The sequence below is a fragment of the Nerophis lumbriciformis genome, linkage group LG15 (genome assembly GCF_033978685.3).
Source record: "Nerophis lumbriciformis linkage group LG15, RoL_Nlum_v2.1, whole genome shotgun sequence".
Classification (NCBI taxonomy): Eukaryota; Metazoa; Chordata; class Actinopteri; order Syngnathiformes; family Syngnathidae; genus Nerophis; species Nerophis lumbriciformis.
This window is the reverse complement of record NC_084562.2, coordinates 27,552,476-27,570,000: the sequence shown is the minus strand read 5'-3', so window position 1 is coordinate 27,570,000 and position 17,525 is coordinate 27,552,476. Positions and strand designations below refer to the sequence as shown.

The 17,525-nt window shown below is 42.4% G+C and overlaps 1 protein-coding gene across 1 annotated transcript in view; it reads right to left on the bottom strand.

Annotated features, from left to right (window-relative positions):
* scg3 (secretogranin III) overlaps positions 1–14,998 on the bottom strand; it is a 37,325-nt gene extending 22,327 nt beyond the window's left edge. Inside the window, exons 1-5 of the mRNA XM_072914809.1 lie at positions 14,753–14,998; positions 12,569–12,621; positions 10,145–10,187; positions 7,559–7,813; positions 4,479–4,621 (exon numbers count right to left, since the gene is read on the bottom strand). Coding sequence (XP_072770910.1) covers positions 4,479–4,621; positions 7,559–7,813; positions 10,145–10,187; positions 12,569–12,621; positions 14,753–14,843 — 585 coding nt within the window. The 5' untranslated portion in view covers positions 14,844–14,998. The remainder of the gene's footprint in view (positions 1–4,478; positions 4,622–7,558; positions 7,814–10,144; positions 10,188–12,568; positions 12,622–14,752) is intronic.
* Positions 14,999–17,525: the final 2,527 nt, after the last annotated feature.

The following is a 17,525-nucleotide window of genomic DNA, read 5'->3' as shown; positions in this document are numbered from 1 at the left end:
AAAGTGTTTTAGCAGACACCAACGTTGAGAAGATTGAAAGTGTTTTAGCAGACACCAACGTTGAGAGGATCGAAAGTGTTTTAGCAGACACCAACGTTGAGAAGATTGAAAGTGTTTTAGCAGACACCAACGTTGAGAGGATCGAAAGTGTTTTAGCAGACACCAACGTTGAGAAGATTGAAAGTGTTTTAGCAGACACCAACGTTGAGAAGATTGAAAGTGTTTTAGCAGACACCAACGTTGAGAAGATTGAAAGTGTTTTAGCAGACACCAACGTTGAGAAGATTGAAAGTGTTTTAGCAGACACCAACGTTGAGAAGATTGAAAGTGTTTTAGCAGACACCAACGTTGAGAAGATTGAAAGTTGTTTAGCAGACACCAACGTTGAGAAGATTGAAAGTGTTTTAGCAGACACCAACGTTGAGAAGATTGAAAGTGTTTTAGCAGACACCAACGTTGAGAAGATTGAAAGTGTTTTAGCAGACACCAACGTTGAGAAGATTGAAAGTGTTTTAGCAGACACCAACGTTGAGAAGATTGAAAGTTGTTTAGCAGACACCAACGTTGAGAAGATTGAAAGTGTTTTAGCAGACACCAACGTTGAGAAGAGTGAAAGTGTTTTAGCAGACACCAACGTTGAGAAGGTTGAAAGTGTTTTAGCAGACACCAACGTTGAGAAGATTGAAAGTGTTTTAGCAGACACCAACGTTGAGAAGATTGAAAGTGTTTTAGCAGACACCAACGTTGAGAGGATCGAAAGTGTTTTAGCAGACACCAACGTTGAGAAGATTGAAAGTGTTTTAGCAGACACCAACGTTGAGAGGATCGAAAGTGTTTTAGCAGACACCAACGTTGAGAAGATTGAAAGTGTTTTAGCAGACACCAACGTTGAGAGGATCGAAAGTGTTTTAGCAGACACCAACGTTGAGAAGATTGAAAGTGTTTTAGCAGACACCAACGTTGAGAAGATTGAAAGTGTTTTAGCAGACACCAACGTTGAGAAGATTGAAAGTGTTTTAGCAGACACCAACGTTGAGAAGATTGAAAGTGTTTTAGCAGACACCAACGTTGAGAAGATTGAAAGTGTTTTAGCAGACACCAACGTTGAGAAGATTGAAAGTTGTTTAGCAGACACCAACGTTGAGAAGATTGAAAGTGTTTTAGCAGACACCAACGTTGAGAAGATTGAAAGTGTTTTAGCAGACACCAACGTTGAGAAGATTGAAAGTGTTTTAGCAGACACCAACGTTGAGAAGATTGAAAGTGTTTTAGCAGACACCAACGCTGAGAAGATTGAAAGTTGTTTAGCAGACACCAACGTTGAGAAGATTGAAAGTGTTTTAGCAGACACCAACGTTGAGAAGATTGAAAGTGTTTTAGCAGACACCAACGTTGAGAAGATTGAAAGTTGTTTAGCAGACACCAACGTTGAGAAGATTGAAAGTGTTTTAGCAGACACCAACGTTGAGAAGAGTGAAAGTGTTTTAGCAGACACCAACGTTGAGAAGGTTGAAAGTGTTTTAGCAGACACCAACGTTGAGAAGATTGAAAGTGTTTTAGCAGACACCAACGTTGAGAAGATTGAAAGTGTTTTAGCAGACACCAACGTTGAGAAGATTGAAAGTTGTTTAGCAGACACCAAAGTTGAGAAGATTGAAAGTGTTTTAGCAGACACCAACGTTGAGAAGATTGAAAGTTGTTTACCAGACACCAAAGTTGAGAAGATTGAAAGTTGTTTAGCAGACACCAAAGTTGAGAAGATTGAAAGTGTTTTAGCAGACACCAACGTTGAGAAGATTGAAAGTTGTTTACCAGACACCAAAGTTGAGAAGATTGAAAGTTGTTTAGCAGACACCAACGTTGAGAAGATTGAAAGTTGTTTAGCAGACACCAAAATTGAGAAGATTGAAAGTTGTTTAGCAGACACCAACGTTGAGAAGATTGAAAGTTTTTTAGCAGACACCAACGTTGAGAAGATTGAAAGTATTTTAGCAGACACCAACGTTGAGAAGATTGAAAGTGTTTTAGCAGACACCAACGTTGAGAAGATTGAAAGTATTTTAGCAGACACCAACTTTGAGAAGATTGAAAGTTTTTTAGCAGACACCAACGTTGAGAAGATTGAAAGTGTTTTAGCAGACACCAACGTTGAGAAGATTGAAAGTGTTTTAGCAGACACCAACGTTGAGAAGATTGAAAGTGTTTTAGCAGACACCAACGTTGAGAAGATTGAAAGTGTTTTAGCAGACACCAACGTTGAGAAGATTGAAGGTGTTTTAGCAGACACCAACGTTGAGAAGATTGAAAGTGTTTTAGCAGACACCAACGTTGAGAAGATTGAAAGTGTTTTAGCAGACACCAAAGTTGAGAAGATTGAAAGTGTTTTAGCAGACACCAACGTTGAGAAGATTGAAAGTGTTTTAGCAGACACCAAAGTTGAGAAGATTGAAAGTGTTTTAGCAGACACCAACGTTGAGAAGATTGAAAGTGTTTTAGCAGACACCAACGTTGAGAAGATTGAAAGTGTTTTAGCAGACACCAACGTTGAGAAGATTGAAAGTGTTTTAGCAGACACCAACGTTGAGAAGATTGAAAGTGTTTTAGCAGACACCAACGTTGAGAAGATTGAAAGTGTTTTAGCAGACACCAAAGTTGAGAAGATTGAAAGTGTTTTAGCAGACACCAACGTTGAGAAGATTGAAAGTGTTTTAGCAGACACCAACGTTGAGAAGATTGAAAGTGTTTTAGCAGACACCAACGTTGAGAAGATTGAAAGTGTTTTAGCAGACACCAACGTTGAGAAGATTGAAAGTGTTTTAGCAGACACCAACGTTGAGAAGATTGAAAGTGTTTTAGCAGACACCAACGTTGAGAAGATTGAAAGTTGTTTAGCAGACACCAACGTTGAGAAGATTGAAAGTGTTTTAGCAGACACCAACGTTGAGAAGATTGAAAGTGTTTTAGCAGACATCAACGTTGAGAAGATTGAAAGTGTTTTAGCAGACACCAACGTTGAGAAGATTGAAAGTGTTTTAGCAGACACCAACGTTGAGAAGATTGAAAGTGTTTTAGCAGACACCAACGCTGAGAAGATTGAAAGTTGTTTAGCAGACACCAACGTTGAGAAGATTGAAAGTGTTTTAGCAGACACCAACGTTGAGAAGATTGAAAGTGTTTTAGCAGACACCAACGTTGAGAAGATTGAAAGTTGTTTAGCAGACACCAACGTTGAGAAGATTGAAAGTGTTTTAGCAGACACCAACGTTGAGAAGATTGAAAGTGTTTTAGCAGACACCAACGTTGAGAAGATTGAAAGTTGTTTAGCAGACACCAACGTTGAGAAGATTGAAAGTGTTTTAGCAGACACCAACGTTGAGAAGATTGAAAGTGTTTTAGCAGACACCAACGTTGAGAAGATTGAAAGTGTTTTAGCAGACACCAACGTTGAGAAGATTGAAAATGTTTTAGCAGACACCAACGTTGAGAAGATTGAAAGTGTTTTAGCAGACACCAACGTTGAGAAGATTGAAAGTGTTTTAGCAGACACCAACGTTGAGAAGATTGAAAGTGTTTTAGCAGACACCAACGTTGAGAAGATTGAAAGTGTTTTAGCAGACACCAACGTTGAGAAGATTGAAAGTGTTTTAGCAGACACCAACGTTGAGAAGATTGAAAGTGTTTTAGCAGACACCAACGTTGAGAAGATTGAAAGTTGTTTAGCAGACACCAACGTTGAGAAGATTGAAAGTGTTTTAGCAGACACCAACGTTGAGAAGATTGAAAGTGTTTTAGCAGACATCAACGTTGAGAAGATTGAAAGTGTTTTAGCAGACACCAACGTTGAGAAGATTGAAAGTGTTTTAGCAGACACCAACGTTGAGAAGATTGAAAGTGTTTTAGCAGACACCAACGCTGAGAAGATTGAAAGTTGTTTAGCAGACACCAACGTTGAGAAGATTGAAAGTGTTTTAGCAGACACCAACGTTGAGAAGATTGAAAGTGTTTTAGCAGACACCAACGTTGAGAAGATTGAAAGTTGTTTAGCAGACACCAACGTTGAGAAGATTGAAAGTGTTTTAGCAGACACCAACGTTGAGAAGATTGAAAGTGTTTTAGCAGACACCAACGTTGAGAAGATTGAAAGTTGTTTAGCAGACACCAACGTTGAGAAGATTGAAAGTGTTTTAGCAGACACCAACGTTGAGAAGATTGAAAGTGTTTTAGCAGACACCAACGTTGAGAAGATTGAAAGTGTTTTAGCAGACACCAACGTTGAGAAGATTGAAAATGTTTTAGCAGACACCAACGTTGAGAAGATTGAAAGTGTTTTAGCAGACACCAACGTTGAGAAGATTGAAAGTGTTTTAGCAGACACCAACGTTGAGAAGATTGAAAGTGTTTTAGCAGACACCAACGTTGAGAAGATTGAAAGTGTTTTAGCAGACACCAACGTTGAGAAGATTGAAAGTTTGACCTACCAGGCCAAGTTTGAGCAGCTTGGAAACGATCCTGTCAAAGACTCCTCGGTCATCCTCCTGGTAGATCTTGTTGGCCATCTTCTGGACGATGTCCTCCGAGGTCAGCGTTGAACCGTCAACCTGACGGAACGTCTCCGGCTCATCTAAAAGGGGAGAAAATGTTAGCGTTAGCTAAGTCTGGTTGATTTTCTCTCCACCATACTTATTTTGGAATACAGTAGATACTCATACTAATACTGTATATAGTGATGTAATACAGTAGATACTCATACTAATACTGTATATAGTGATGTAATACAGTAGATACTCATACTAATACTGTATATAATGAAGTAATACAGTAGATACTCATACTAATACTGTATATAGTGATGTAATACAGTAGATACTCATACTAATACTGTATATAATGAAGTAATACAGTAGATACTCATACTAATACTGTATATAAAGATGTAATACAGTAGGTACTCATACTAATACTGTATATAATGAAGTAATACAGTATGTACTCATACTAATACTGTATATAATGAAGTAATACAGTAGGTACTCATACTAATACTGTATATAGTGGAGTAATACAGTAGGTACTCATACTAATACTGTATATAATGAAGTAATACAGTAGGTACTCATACTAATACTGTATATAGTGATGTAATACAGTAGGTACTCATACTAATACTGTATATAATGAAGTAATACAGTAGGTACTCATACTAATACTGTATATAGTGATGTAATACAGTTGGTATTAATACTGTATATAGTAATGTAATAAAGTAGCTACTAATACTGTATATAGTGATGTAATAAAGTAGCTACTAATACTGTATATAGTGATGTAATGCAGTAGGTAATAATACTGTATGTGGTGATATAATACAGTAGGAACTAATACTGTAAATAGTGATGTAATACAGTAGGAACTAATACTGTATGTGGTGATGTAATACAGTAGGTACTAATACTGTATATGGTTATGTAATACAGTAGGTATTAATACTGTATATGGTGATGTAATACAGTAGGAACTAATACTGTATATGGTGATGTAATACAGTAGGTACTAACACTGTATATGGTGATGTAATACAGTAGGTATTAACACTGTATATGGTGATGTAATACAGTAGGTATTAACACTGTATATGGTGATGTAATACAGTAGGTATTAACACTGTATATGGTGATGTAATACAGTAGGTATTAACACTGTATATGGTGATGTAATACAGTAGGTATTAACACTGTATATGGTGATGTAATACAGTAGGTATTAACACTGTATATGGTGATGTAATACAGTAGGTATTAACACTGTATATGGTGATGTAATACAGTAGGTATTAACACTGTATATGGTGATGTAATACAGTAGGTATTAACACTGTATATGGTGATGTAATACAGTAGGTATTCACACTGTATATGGTGATGTAATACAGTAGGTATTAACACTGTATATGGTGATGTAATACAGTAGGTATTAATACTAATGACAACCAGTGGCAGTGAGCGCATGAAGCAATGGTAAAAATGAAAAGAATAAATACTTATATATTATAATAAACATAATATAAATATAATAAAGTACTGACAAGATATACTGTTAATACTTTGGCTGAGGAAAAGTCAGGTTTTAAATAACTTTTGTTAGATATTATCCTGGCAAAATGGGGTCAAAGGTAACCCAGTAGGAATCAACCTCTCAGCTACCGTACTTGCTACTATACCTACTGTACTTGCTACTATACCTACTCTACTTGCTACTGTAACTTTCTACTATACCTACTGTACTTGCTACTATACCCACTGTATTGGATACTGTACCTACTGTATTTGCTACTGTAAATTGTTACTATACCTACTGTACTTGATAATGCACCTACTGTGCTTGCTACTGTACTTGCTACTGTGCTTGCTACTGTGCTTGCTACTGTACTTGCTACTGTGCTTGCTATTGTGCTTGCTACTGTACTTGCTACTGTGCTTGCTACTACACCTACTGCGCTTGCTCCAGTACTTGCTACTGTGCTTGCTACTCTGCTTGCTACTGTGCTTGCTACTGTGCTTGCTACTCTGCTTGCTACTGTGCTTGCTACTACACCTACTGTGCTTGCTACTACACCTACTGTTCTTGCTACTGTGCTTGCTACTACAACTACTGTGCTTGCTATTGTGCTTGCTACTGTGCTTGCTACTACACCTACTGCGCTTGCTCCAGTACTTGCTACTGCGCTTGCTACTGCGCTTGCTACTGTGCTTGCTACTACACCTACTGTGCTTGCTACTGTGCTTGCTACTACACCTACTGTGCTTGCTACTGTGCTTGCTACTACACCTACTGTGCTTGCTATTGTGCTTGCTACTGTGCTTGCTATTACACCTACTGCGCTTGCTCCAGTACTTGCTACTGCGCTTGCTACTGTGCTTGCTACTGTGCTTGCTACTACACCTACTGTGCTTGCTATTGTGCTTGCTACTGTGCTTGCTACTACACCTACTGCGCTTGCTCCAGTACTTGCTACTGCGCTTGCTACTGTGCTTGCTACTACACCTACTGTGCTTGCTCCAGTACTTGCTACTGCGCTTGCTACTGTGCTTGCTACTACACCTACTGTGCTTGCTATTGTGCTTGCTACTGTGCTTGCTACTACACCTACTGCGCTTGCTCCAGTACTTGCTACTGCGCTTGCTACTGTGCTTGCTACTACACCTACTGTGCTTGCTCCAGTACTTGCTACTGCGCTTGCTACTGTGCTTGCTACTGTGCTTGCTACTACACCTACTGCGCTTGCTCCAGTACTTGCTACTGCGCTTGCTACTGTGCTTGCTACTGTGCTTGCTACTACACCTACTGCGCTTGCTCCAGTACTTGCTACTGTACTTGCTACTGCGCTTGCTCCAGTACTTGCTACTATACCTACTGTACTTGCTACTGTACTTGCTACTATACCTACTGTGCTTGCTCCAGTACTTGTTACTGTGCTTGCTACTATACCCACAGTACTTGCTACTGTACTTGCTACTGTACTTGCTACTGTGCTTGCTCCAGTACTGGCTCCAGCACTTGCCATGTTCCATGGCGTTCTTGGTAGAATCGTAGTCCTGCGCCAGACGTCTACTTTTGGTGGAATCGGAGTCATCTGGAACAAAGTGGTGCTTCACCCCCTTCACCTTCTGGCTGTGGACCACAACCTCATCATCCTGGTCCTCATCCTGGTCCTCATCCTGGTCCTTCACCTTCTGGCTGTGGACCACAACCTCATCCTGGTCCTTCACCTTCTGGTTGAGGACCACAACCTCATCCTGGTCCTCCTGCTTCCTCTCTGAGTGGACCGTACATCACATCATCAATGTCGGGTATCAGTCCAATATCATCCAAAACCTGACAAGTATCGCATGTTATGTGCCAGCGTAATTACTTATGTCTCTTAGCATATGCAAAACAAGCAGTCCTTCAGCGTCTTTACTTGTGTGAGATATCATATGCAAAACAAGCAGTCCCGCTGCTTGTTTACTGTGTGGGATATCATGTGCGATACAAGGAGTCCTTCAGCGTGTTTACCTGTGTGTGATATCATGTGCGATACAAGCAGCCCTGCATCATGTACATGTGTGTGAGATATCATGTTCGATACAAACAATCCTGTAGTGTCTTTACTTGTGTAAGATACCATATGGGATACAAGCAGTTCTTCAGCTTGTTTGCGAGGTCATGTGCGATATAAGTTGTCTTGCAGCGTGTTTACTTGCGTGTGAGATATCATGTGCAATACAAGCAGTCCTGCAGTATTTACTTGTGTGTGATATTATATGCGATACAAGCAGCCCTGCAGTGGGTTTACTCGTGTAAGATATAATGTGCAATACAAGCAGTCCTGCAGCGTGTTTACTTTTGTGGGATATCATTTGTGATGCAAGCAGTCCTGCAGAGTGTTCACTTGCGTGTGATATCATGTGTGATACAAGCGGTCCTGCAGAGTGTTTACTTGTGTGTGATATCATGTGTGATACAAGCATTCCTGCAGCGTGTCTACTTTTGTGGGATATCATTTGTGATGCAAGCAGTCCTGCAGAGTGTTCACTTGTGTGTGATATCATGTGTGATACAAGCAGTCCTGCAGAGTGTTCACTTGTGTGTGATATCATGTGTGATACAAGCAGTCCTGCAGAGTGTTTACTTGTGTGTGATATCATGTGCGATACAAGCAGTCCTGCAGAGTGTTCACTTGTGTGTGATATCATGTGTGATACAAGCAGTCCTGCAGAGTGTTTGCCTGTGTGTGATATCATGTGCGATACAAGCAGTCCTGCAGCGTGTTTACTTGTGTGATATCGTGTGCGATACAAGCAGAGTGTTTACTTGTGTGTGATATCATGTGCGATACAAGCAGTCCTGCAGCGTGTTTACTTGTGTGATATCATGTGCGATACAAGCAGAGTGTTTACTTGTGTGAGATATCATGTGCAATACAAGCAGTCCTGCAGTATTTACTTCTGTGTGATATTATATGCGATACAAGCAGCCCTGCAGTGGGTTTACTTGTGTAAGATATAATGTGCACTACAAACAGTCCTGCAGCGTGTTTACTTTTGTGGGATATCATTTGTGATGCAAGCAGTCCTGCAGAGTGTTCACTTGTGTGTGATATCATGTGTGATACAAGCAGTCCTGCAGAGTGTTTACTTGTGTGTGATATCATGTGCGATACAAGCAGTCCTGCAGAGTGTTTACCTGTGTGTGATATCATGTGTGATACAAGCAGTCCTGCAGAGTGTTTACCTGTGTGTGATATCATGTGTGATACAAGCAGTCCTGCAGCGTGTTTACTTGTGTGATATCATGTGCGATACAAGCAGAGTGTTTACTTGTGTGTGATATCATGTGCGATACAAGCAGTCCTGCAGCATGTTTACTTGTGTGATAACACGTGCGATACAAGCAGAGTGTTTACTTGTGTGAGACATCATGTGCGATACAAGCAGAGTGTTTACTCGTACAAAGCTGGACAGCCAGTTAACATCTAATTGTCCTCCAATAATTACACAATTTCTAAAGTCATTTACAAAAGGTAAAAATGCTACTCGGAGCTAGCAGCTACACAGCAGCTAAGCACACAAGCTAGACGTAGAAGCACATTTGTCAACAAGTATCACATCATCATAGTTGCTAAATACACATACAAAGTCTCCAAGGCAGACGCGTACTAGAAAGTATCCAGTGACAACCGTGTCAGCATCAATCCACATATTGCGTCATGAGCTAAACTGAACTTGTTGATGCTTAATGAAAACACTCCACTTCAACTTAAAGAAGGCATAAATCCATTCCTGGCGGTTAATAATAAATAGGTTTGTGTTTTTATACGCCTGTTGTTTATTGTTTGACTCCTTTCATTTGACCTCTATCAACACCTTTACTTAAAAGTGCTATTAAATATCATAAGATATAATATACTATACCATTTCATTTCATGCAATATTATACAAGACAATATGATACAAAATAATAAATGATATGATATACTATGCTATAAAATAATACAATATAATACATTATACTATAACATAATATAATTTAATATAATACTATATAAGACAATATAATACAAAAGAATACATGATATAATATAATATAATTTACAGTTTCCTCTTACCAGCCAACTGCACTGCAGCTTTCACATTGTCTGCTTCAGCAATCTGATGAAATAACAACCACTCAATCAATATTTACAAACTGTTGCTTAGCCATATATATATATATATATATATATATATATATATATATATTAGAGATGCGCGGATAGGCAATTATTTCATCCGCAACCGCATCAGAAAGTCATCAACCATCCGCCATCCACCCGATGTAACATTTGATCAGAACCGCACCCGCCGCATTCGCCCGTTGTTATATATCTAATATAGACGATGCAAGGCATTAGGTTATAAAGCTTTTGCCTGTTAAAGAAAGGAGACTGATCCAATGCAGTACAGACATTCGCGTGCCACGCTGTCACGACCCAGACGCACACCAGTGCGCAATCATATGGGAGCAGCGCTGAGCGCACCTCCAAGCGCGTCTCGCTGCCGGCGACGGCCGGGTATGGGCCCGACGCTCCAGCGCCATCCATTGTCAGGGCTAGTTGATTCGGCAGGTGGGTTGTTACACACTCCTTAGCGGGTTCCGACTTCCATGGCCACCGTCCTGCTGTCTATATCAACCAGGGTGAGCCCCACCCCTTTCGTGAGCGTACTGCGCGCGGAGTGACCCCTGTTACGCGCCCCCGGCAACAGGGGTGGCGGGCAGGTAAGCTGCGCGGGCGGAGCGCGCGGAGTGACCCCTGTTACGAGCCCCCGGCCACGGGGGGTGGCGGGCAGGTAAGCTGCTTACCTGCTGCGACGAAGGCGGACGAGGCGGGGTGTCGGTGCGGTGGGCGCGGTGGTGACCCTGGACGTGCGTCGGGCCCTTCTCGCGGATCGCCTCAGCTACGGCTCCCGGTGGGGCCCTCTCGGGGGAAGGGGCCTCGGTCCCGGACCCCGGCGAGGCGTCCCTTCTCCGCTCCGTAAAAGTGTCCATCTCTTTTCTTTTTTTTTCTTCTGTTGTGGCATATGCTGCAGGTGCCTGCTCGTTTTTCGTATGTGGGTAACAACATTTAACTATGTATATATATTTCCCAATTGGTTTAACTGCCACCCGCCTGAATCTATTTAAAATCTAATTTTTTTTTATTTCAACCGCCTGACCCGACCCGACCCGACCCGCGGATAAAATCTAATTTTTTTTAATTTCATCCGCCCGATCCGCGGATAATCCGCGGACTCCGCGGTTGTGCCCGCAAACCGCGCATCTCTAATGTATGATGAAATTAAAAAAAATTTGATTTTATCCGCGGGTCGGGTCGGGTCGGGTCGGGTCGGGTCGGGCGGTTGAAATAAAAATAAAAAGATTTTAAATAGATTCAGGCGGGTGGCAGTTAAACCAATTGGTAAATATATATACATAGTTAAATGTTGTTACCCACATACGAAAAACGAGCAGGCACCTGCAGCATATGCCACAACAGAAGAAAAAAAAAAAAGAGATGGACACTTTTACGGAGCGGAGAAGGCCCCCGACGCCTCGCCGGGGTCCGGGACCGAGGCCCCTTCCCCCGAGAGGGCCCCACCGGGAGCCGTAGCTGAGGCGATCCGCGAGAAGGGCCCGACGCACGTCCAGGGTCACCACCGCGCCCACCGCACCGACACCCCGCCTCGTCCGCCTTCGCCGCGGCCGGCGTCACGCACAGCAGGTAAGCAGCTTACCTGCCCGCCACCCCCGTGGCCGGGGGCTCGTAACAGGGGTCACTCCGCGCGCTCCGCCCGCGCAGCTTACCTGCCCGCCACCCCTGTTGCCGGGGGTGCGTAACAGCGGCGACTCCGCGCGCAGTGCGCTCACGAAAGGGGTGGGGCTCACCCTGGTTGATATAGACAGCAGGACGCGGTGGCCATGGAAGTCGGAACCCGCTAAGGAGTGTGTAACAACCCACCTGCCGAATCAACTAGCCCTGAAAATGGATGGCGCTGGAGCGTCGGGCCCATACCCGGCCGTCGCCGGCAGCGAGACGCGCTTGGAGGTGCGCTCAGCGCGGCTCCCATATGATTGCGCACTGGTGTGCGTCTGGGTCGTGACAGCGTGGCACGCGAATATCTGTACTGCATTGGATCAGTCTCCTTTCTTTAACAGGCAAAAGCTTTATAACCTCACTAATGCCTTGCATCGTCTATATTAGATATATAACAACGGGCGGGTGCGGTTCTGATCAAATGTTACATCGGGTGGATGGCGGATGGTTGACGACTTTCTGATGCGGTTGCGGATGAAATAATTGCCTATCCGCGCATCTCTAATATATATATATATATATATACACACATTATTATTATTACTTATATGATAGTAAGCATATATGCTTGTGTTTTGATCTATTTGTATGTGTGTGTGTAGCATATTTGCAATAATGAGACATATGAACTACTGTATGTGTTGATAAATGTGCACTGTCCCTTTAAATAAAGAAAGCAACAAACTGAGAGAGCCTCACCTGCTCTTCAGGTAATCTTTCTCCTGTCAGCAGTCCATCATACAAGAATAGATCTGACAACAAACATAATATAGCATCACTTGTTATTGAATCGCACATACAGGTAAAAGCCAGTAAATTAGAATATTTTGAAAAACTTGATTTATTTCAGTAATTGCATTCAAAAGGTGTAACTTGTACATTATATTTATTCATTGCACACAGACTGATGCATTCAAATGTTTATTTCATTTAATTTTGATGATTTGAAGTGGCAACAAATGAAAATCCAAAATTCCGTGTGTCACAAAATTAGAATATTACTTAAGGCTAATACAAAAAAGGGATTTTTAGAAATGTTGGCCAACTGAAAAGTATGAAAATGAAAAATATGAGCATGTACAATACTCAATACTTGGTTGGAGCTCCTTTTGCCTCAATTACTGCGTTAATGCGGCGTGGCATGGAGTCGATGAGTTTCTGGCACTGCTCAGGTGTTATGAGAGCCCAGGTTGCTCTGATAGTGGCCTTCAACTCTTCTGCGTTTTTGGGTCTGGCATTCTGCATCTTCCTTTTCACAATACCCCACAGATTTTCTATGGGGCTAAGGTCAGGGGAGTTGGCGGGCCAATTTAGAACAGAAATACCATGGTCCGTAAACCAGGCACGGGTAGATTTTGCTCTGTGTGCAGGCGCCAAGTCCTGTTGGAACTTGAAATCTCCATCTCCATAGAGCAGGTCAGCAGCAGGAAGCATGAAGTGCTCTAAAACTTGCTGGTAGACGGCTGCCTTGACCCTGGATCTCAGGAAACAGAGTGGACCGACACCAGCAGATGACACGGCACCCCAAACCATCACCCAACCATGCAAATTTTGCATTTCATTTGGAAATTGAGGTCCCAGAGTCTGGAGGAAGACAGGAGAGGCACAGGATCCACGTTGCCTGAAGTCTAGTGTAAAGTTTCCACCATCAGTGATGGTTTGGGGTGCCATGTCATCTGCTGGTGTCGGTCCACTCTGTTTCCTGAGATCCAGGGTCAACGCAGCCGTCTACCAGCAAGTTTTAGAGCACTTCATGCTTCCTGCTGCTGACCTGCTCTGTGGAGATGGAGATTTCAAGTTCCAACAGGACTTGGCGCCTGCACACAGCGCAACATCTACCCGTGCCTGGTTTACGGACCATGGTATTTCTGTTCTAAATTGGCCCGCCAACTCCCCTGACCTTAGCCCCATAGAAAATCTGTGGGGTATTGTGAAAAGGAAGATGCAGAATGCCAGACCCAAAAACGCAGAAGAGTTGAAGGCCACTATCAGAGCAACCTGGGCTCTCATAACACCTGAGCAGTGCCAGAAACTCATCGACTCCATGCCACGCCGCATTAACGCAGTAATTGAGGCAACAGGAGCTCCAACCAAGTATTGAGTATTGTACATGCTCATATTTTTCATTTTCATACTTTTCAGTTGGCCAACATTTCTAAAAAATCTCTTTTTTGTATTAGCCTTAAGTAATATTCTAATTTTGTGACACACGGAATTTTGGATTTTCATTTGTTGCCACTTCAAATCATCAAAATTAAATGAAATAAACATTTGAATGCATCAGTCTGTGTGCAATGAATAAATATAATGTACAAGTTACACCTTTTGAATGCAATTACTGAAATAAATCAAGTTTTTCAAAATATTCTAATTTACTGGCTTTTACCTGTATTTATTACTTTATGTTCCACACATGCACGCTGCACTCTCCTCCCCCCCCCCCCCCCCCCACAGACCTTAATCGGATTATCAAAGAAAAGCTTAAAGTGAGTCAAAAATAGAACACATGCGTCTTAACTTTGCTGTGTTCTGTTAGCCAGCGCATTTAGCCTTAATCGACATCAACAATGATCAGAACTGAACTGTAAATAATAAACAACATCAACAATAATTACAACTAAACTGTAAATAATAAACAACACCAACAATAATTAGAAGTGAAGTGTAATTAACAAACAATAATTCGAAGTGAAGTCATCAGGACTAATGTGAAAATGATGATAATAATGTGTCAAGAATGTGTAATTAAAGCAGTTTGTAAAGAAAAGTTGATGTTTTTGATGCCAACTTTCATGAATGATGATTTGCTCCTCCATCCATTTGCTAGCGCTTGTCCCTCACGACTGCACGTAACAATGGTGATGTTTGAAAAGGCCAACTCACCCTCGCCGGATGGTGTCGGTGTTGGAAAAGCGGAGGTTTGATATGAGAAGAGCAGAAGATGAAAGAAGACGCCGACGTGTTTGGACGCCATCCTCGTGGAATAATCAATAATCGCAATAATGCGATGGTGAAATATAAATGAGATATGAAATCTACTCTTCGATGCTGCTGCCAAATATCGGGAGGTTCTTTCTTGGTCGGCTGGGAAAGAAAGACGGAGATGTTCAGCATCACTGCCAGCATGAAACAGCTGACTAGGGGGCGGAGCCTGACGCGGCACTGGGGGAGGAGCCTAACGCTGTAAAGAGTGTCAACGCTGAAAGAAAGTCTGTGACGTCACCGTGTTTGTCTAAAACATAGCCTTTAAATGAAATATGTCCACATGAACCCTTGAATAAGCAATCATTTATTTATTAACTTTACAAACATAATCTATCTGATTCAAAACATAATCTAATGAATTAATTCATCAACTTTACAATCAGAATCTATCTGATTTAAAACATAATCTAATGAAATGAATTAATTTATTAACTTTACAATCATAACTGATCAGATTTACAACATAATCTATTAAATTATTTACAAACGTTACAATCATAATCCATTTGATTTAAAACTTTACAATCATAATCCATCTGATTTAAAACATTGTCTAATGAATTAATTTTGTAACTTTACAACCATAATCTATCTGAATTAAAACATAATCTACTTAATTTATTAACTTTACAATAACATCTATCTGATTTAAAACATAATTAATGTATTAAATTTACAATCATAATCTATCTGAATTAATATATAATCTAATTTATTTATTTATTAACTTTATAATCATAATTGATCTGATTTAAAACATAATCTAATGAATTAATTTATTGATTTTACAATTTCTGGGGCTGAGGTTGCTGAGGTAGTTAAAAAGCTCCTCGGTGGCAAGGCCCCAGGGGTAGATGAGATCCGCCCAGAGTTCCTTAAGGCTCTGGATGCTGTGGGGCTGTCTTGGTTGACAAGACTCTGCAGCATCGCGTGGACATCGGGGGCGGTACCTCTGGATTGGCAGACCGGGGTGGTGGTTCCTCTCTTTAAGAAGGGGAACCGGAGGGTGTGTTCTAACTATCGTGGGATCACACTCCTCAGCCTTCCCGGTAAGGTCTATTCAGGTGTACTGGAGAGGAGGCTACGCCGGATAGTCGAACCTCGGATTCAGGAGGAACAGTGTGGTTTTCGTCCTGGTCGTGGAACTGTGGACCAGCTCTATACTCTCGGCAGGGTCCTTGAGGGTGCATGGGAGTTTGCCCAACCAGTCTACATGTGTTTTGTGGACTTGGAGAAGGCATTCGACCGTGTCCCTCGGGAAGTCCTGTGGGGAGTGCTCAGAGAGTATGGGGTATCGGACTGATTGTGGCAGTCCGCTCCCTGTATGCTCGGTGCCAGAGCTTGGTCCGCATTGCCGGCTGTAAGTCGGACACGTTTCCAGTGAGGGTTGGACTCCGCCAAGGCTGCCCTTTGTCACCGATTCTGTTCATAACTTTTATGGACAGAATTTCTAGGCGCAGTCAGGGCGTTGAGGGGATCTGGTTTGGTGGCTGCAGGATTAGGTCTCTGCTTTTTGCAGATGATGTGGTCCTGATGGCTTCATCTGGCCAGGATCTTCAGCTCTCGCTGGATCGGTTCGCAGCCGAGTGTGAAGCAACTGGGATGAGAATCAGCACCTCCAAGTCCGAGTCCATGGTTCTCGCCCGGAAAACGGTGGAGTGCCATCTCCGGGTTGGGGAGGAGATCTTGCCCCAAGTGGAGGAGTTCAAGTACCTCGGGGTCTTGTTCACGAGTGGGGGAAGAGTGGATCGTGAGATCGACAGGCGGATCGGTGCGGCGTCTTCAGTAATGCGGACGCTGTATCGATCCGTTGTGGTGAAGAAGGAGCTGAGCCGGAAGGCAAAGCTCTCAATTTACCGGTCAATCTACGTTCCCATCCTCACCTATGGTCATGAGCTTTGGGTTATGACCGAAAGGACAAGATCACGGGTACAAGCGGCCGAAATGAGTTTCCTCCACCGGGTGGCGGGGCTCTCCCTTAGAGATAGGGTGAGAAGCTCTGTCATCCGGGGGGAGCTCAAAGTAAAGCCGCTGCTCCTCCACATGGAGAGGAGCCAGATGAGGTGGTTCGGGCATCTGGTCAGGATGCCACCCGAACGCCTCCCTAGGGAGGTGTTTAGGGCACGTCCGACCGGTAGGAGGCCACGGGGAAGACCCAGGACACGTTGGGAAGACTATGTCTCCCGGCTGGCCTGGGAACGCCTCGGGGTCCCACAGGAAGAGCTGGACGAAGTGGCTGGGGAGAGGGAAGTCTGGGATTCCCTGCTTAGGCTGCTGCCCCCGCGACCCGACCTCGGATAAGCGGAAGAAGATGAGATGAGATGAATTTTACAATTACAATCTATCTGATTTCAAATATAATTTAATGAATTCATGTATTAACTTTACAATCATAATCCATCTGATTTAAAACAATCGAATTGATCAACTTTACAATCATAATTTATCTTATTTAAAACATAATCTAATGAATTAATTTATTAACTTTACAATCACAATCCATCTGATTTAAAACAGTACAATGAGACATCGCTACCCATAGGTAACCCATGTCCAAGTACATAAGACTTCTCGTCACAGGCTCATTTGCAACCCTTGTCCTGGTTCGGGTTTTAAAGAAAAATTGAGAAAAGTGAGAAGGTAGACTGACCCAGACTGGTCTGGCACCTTT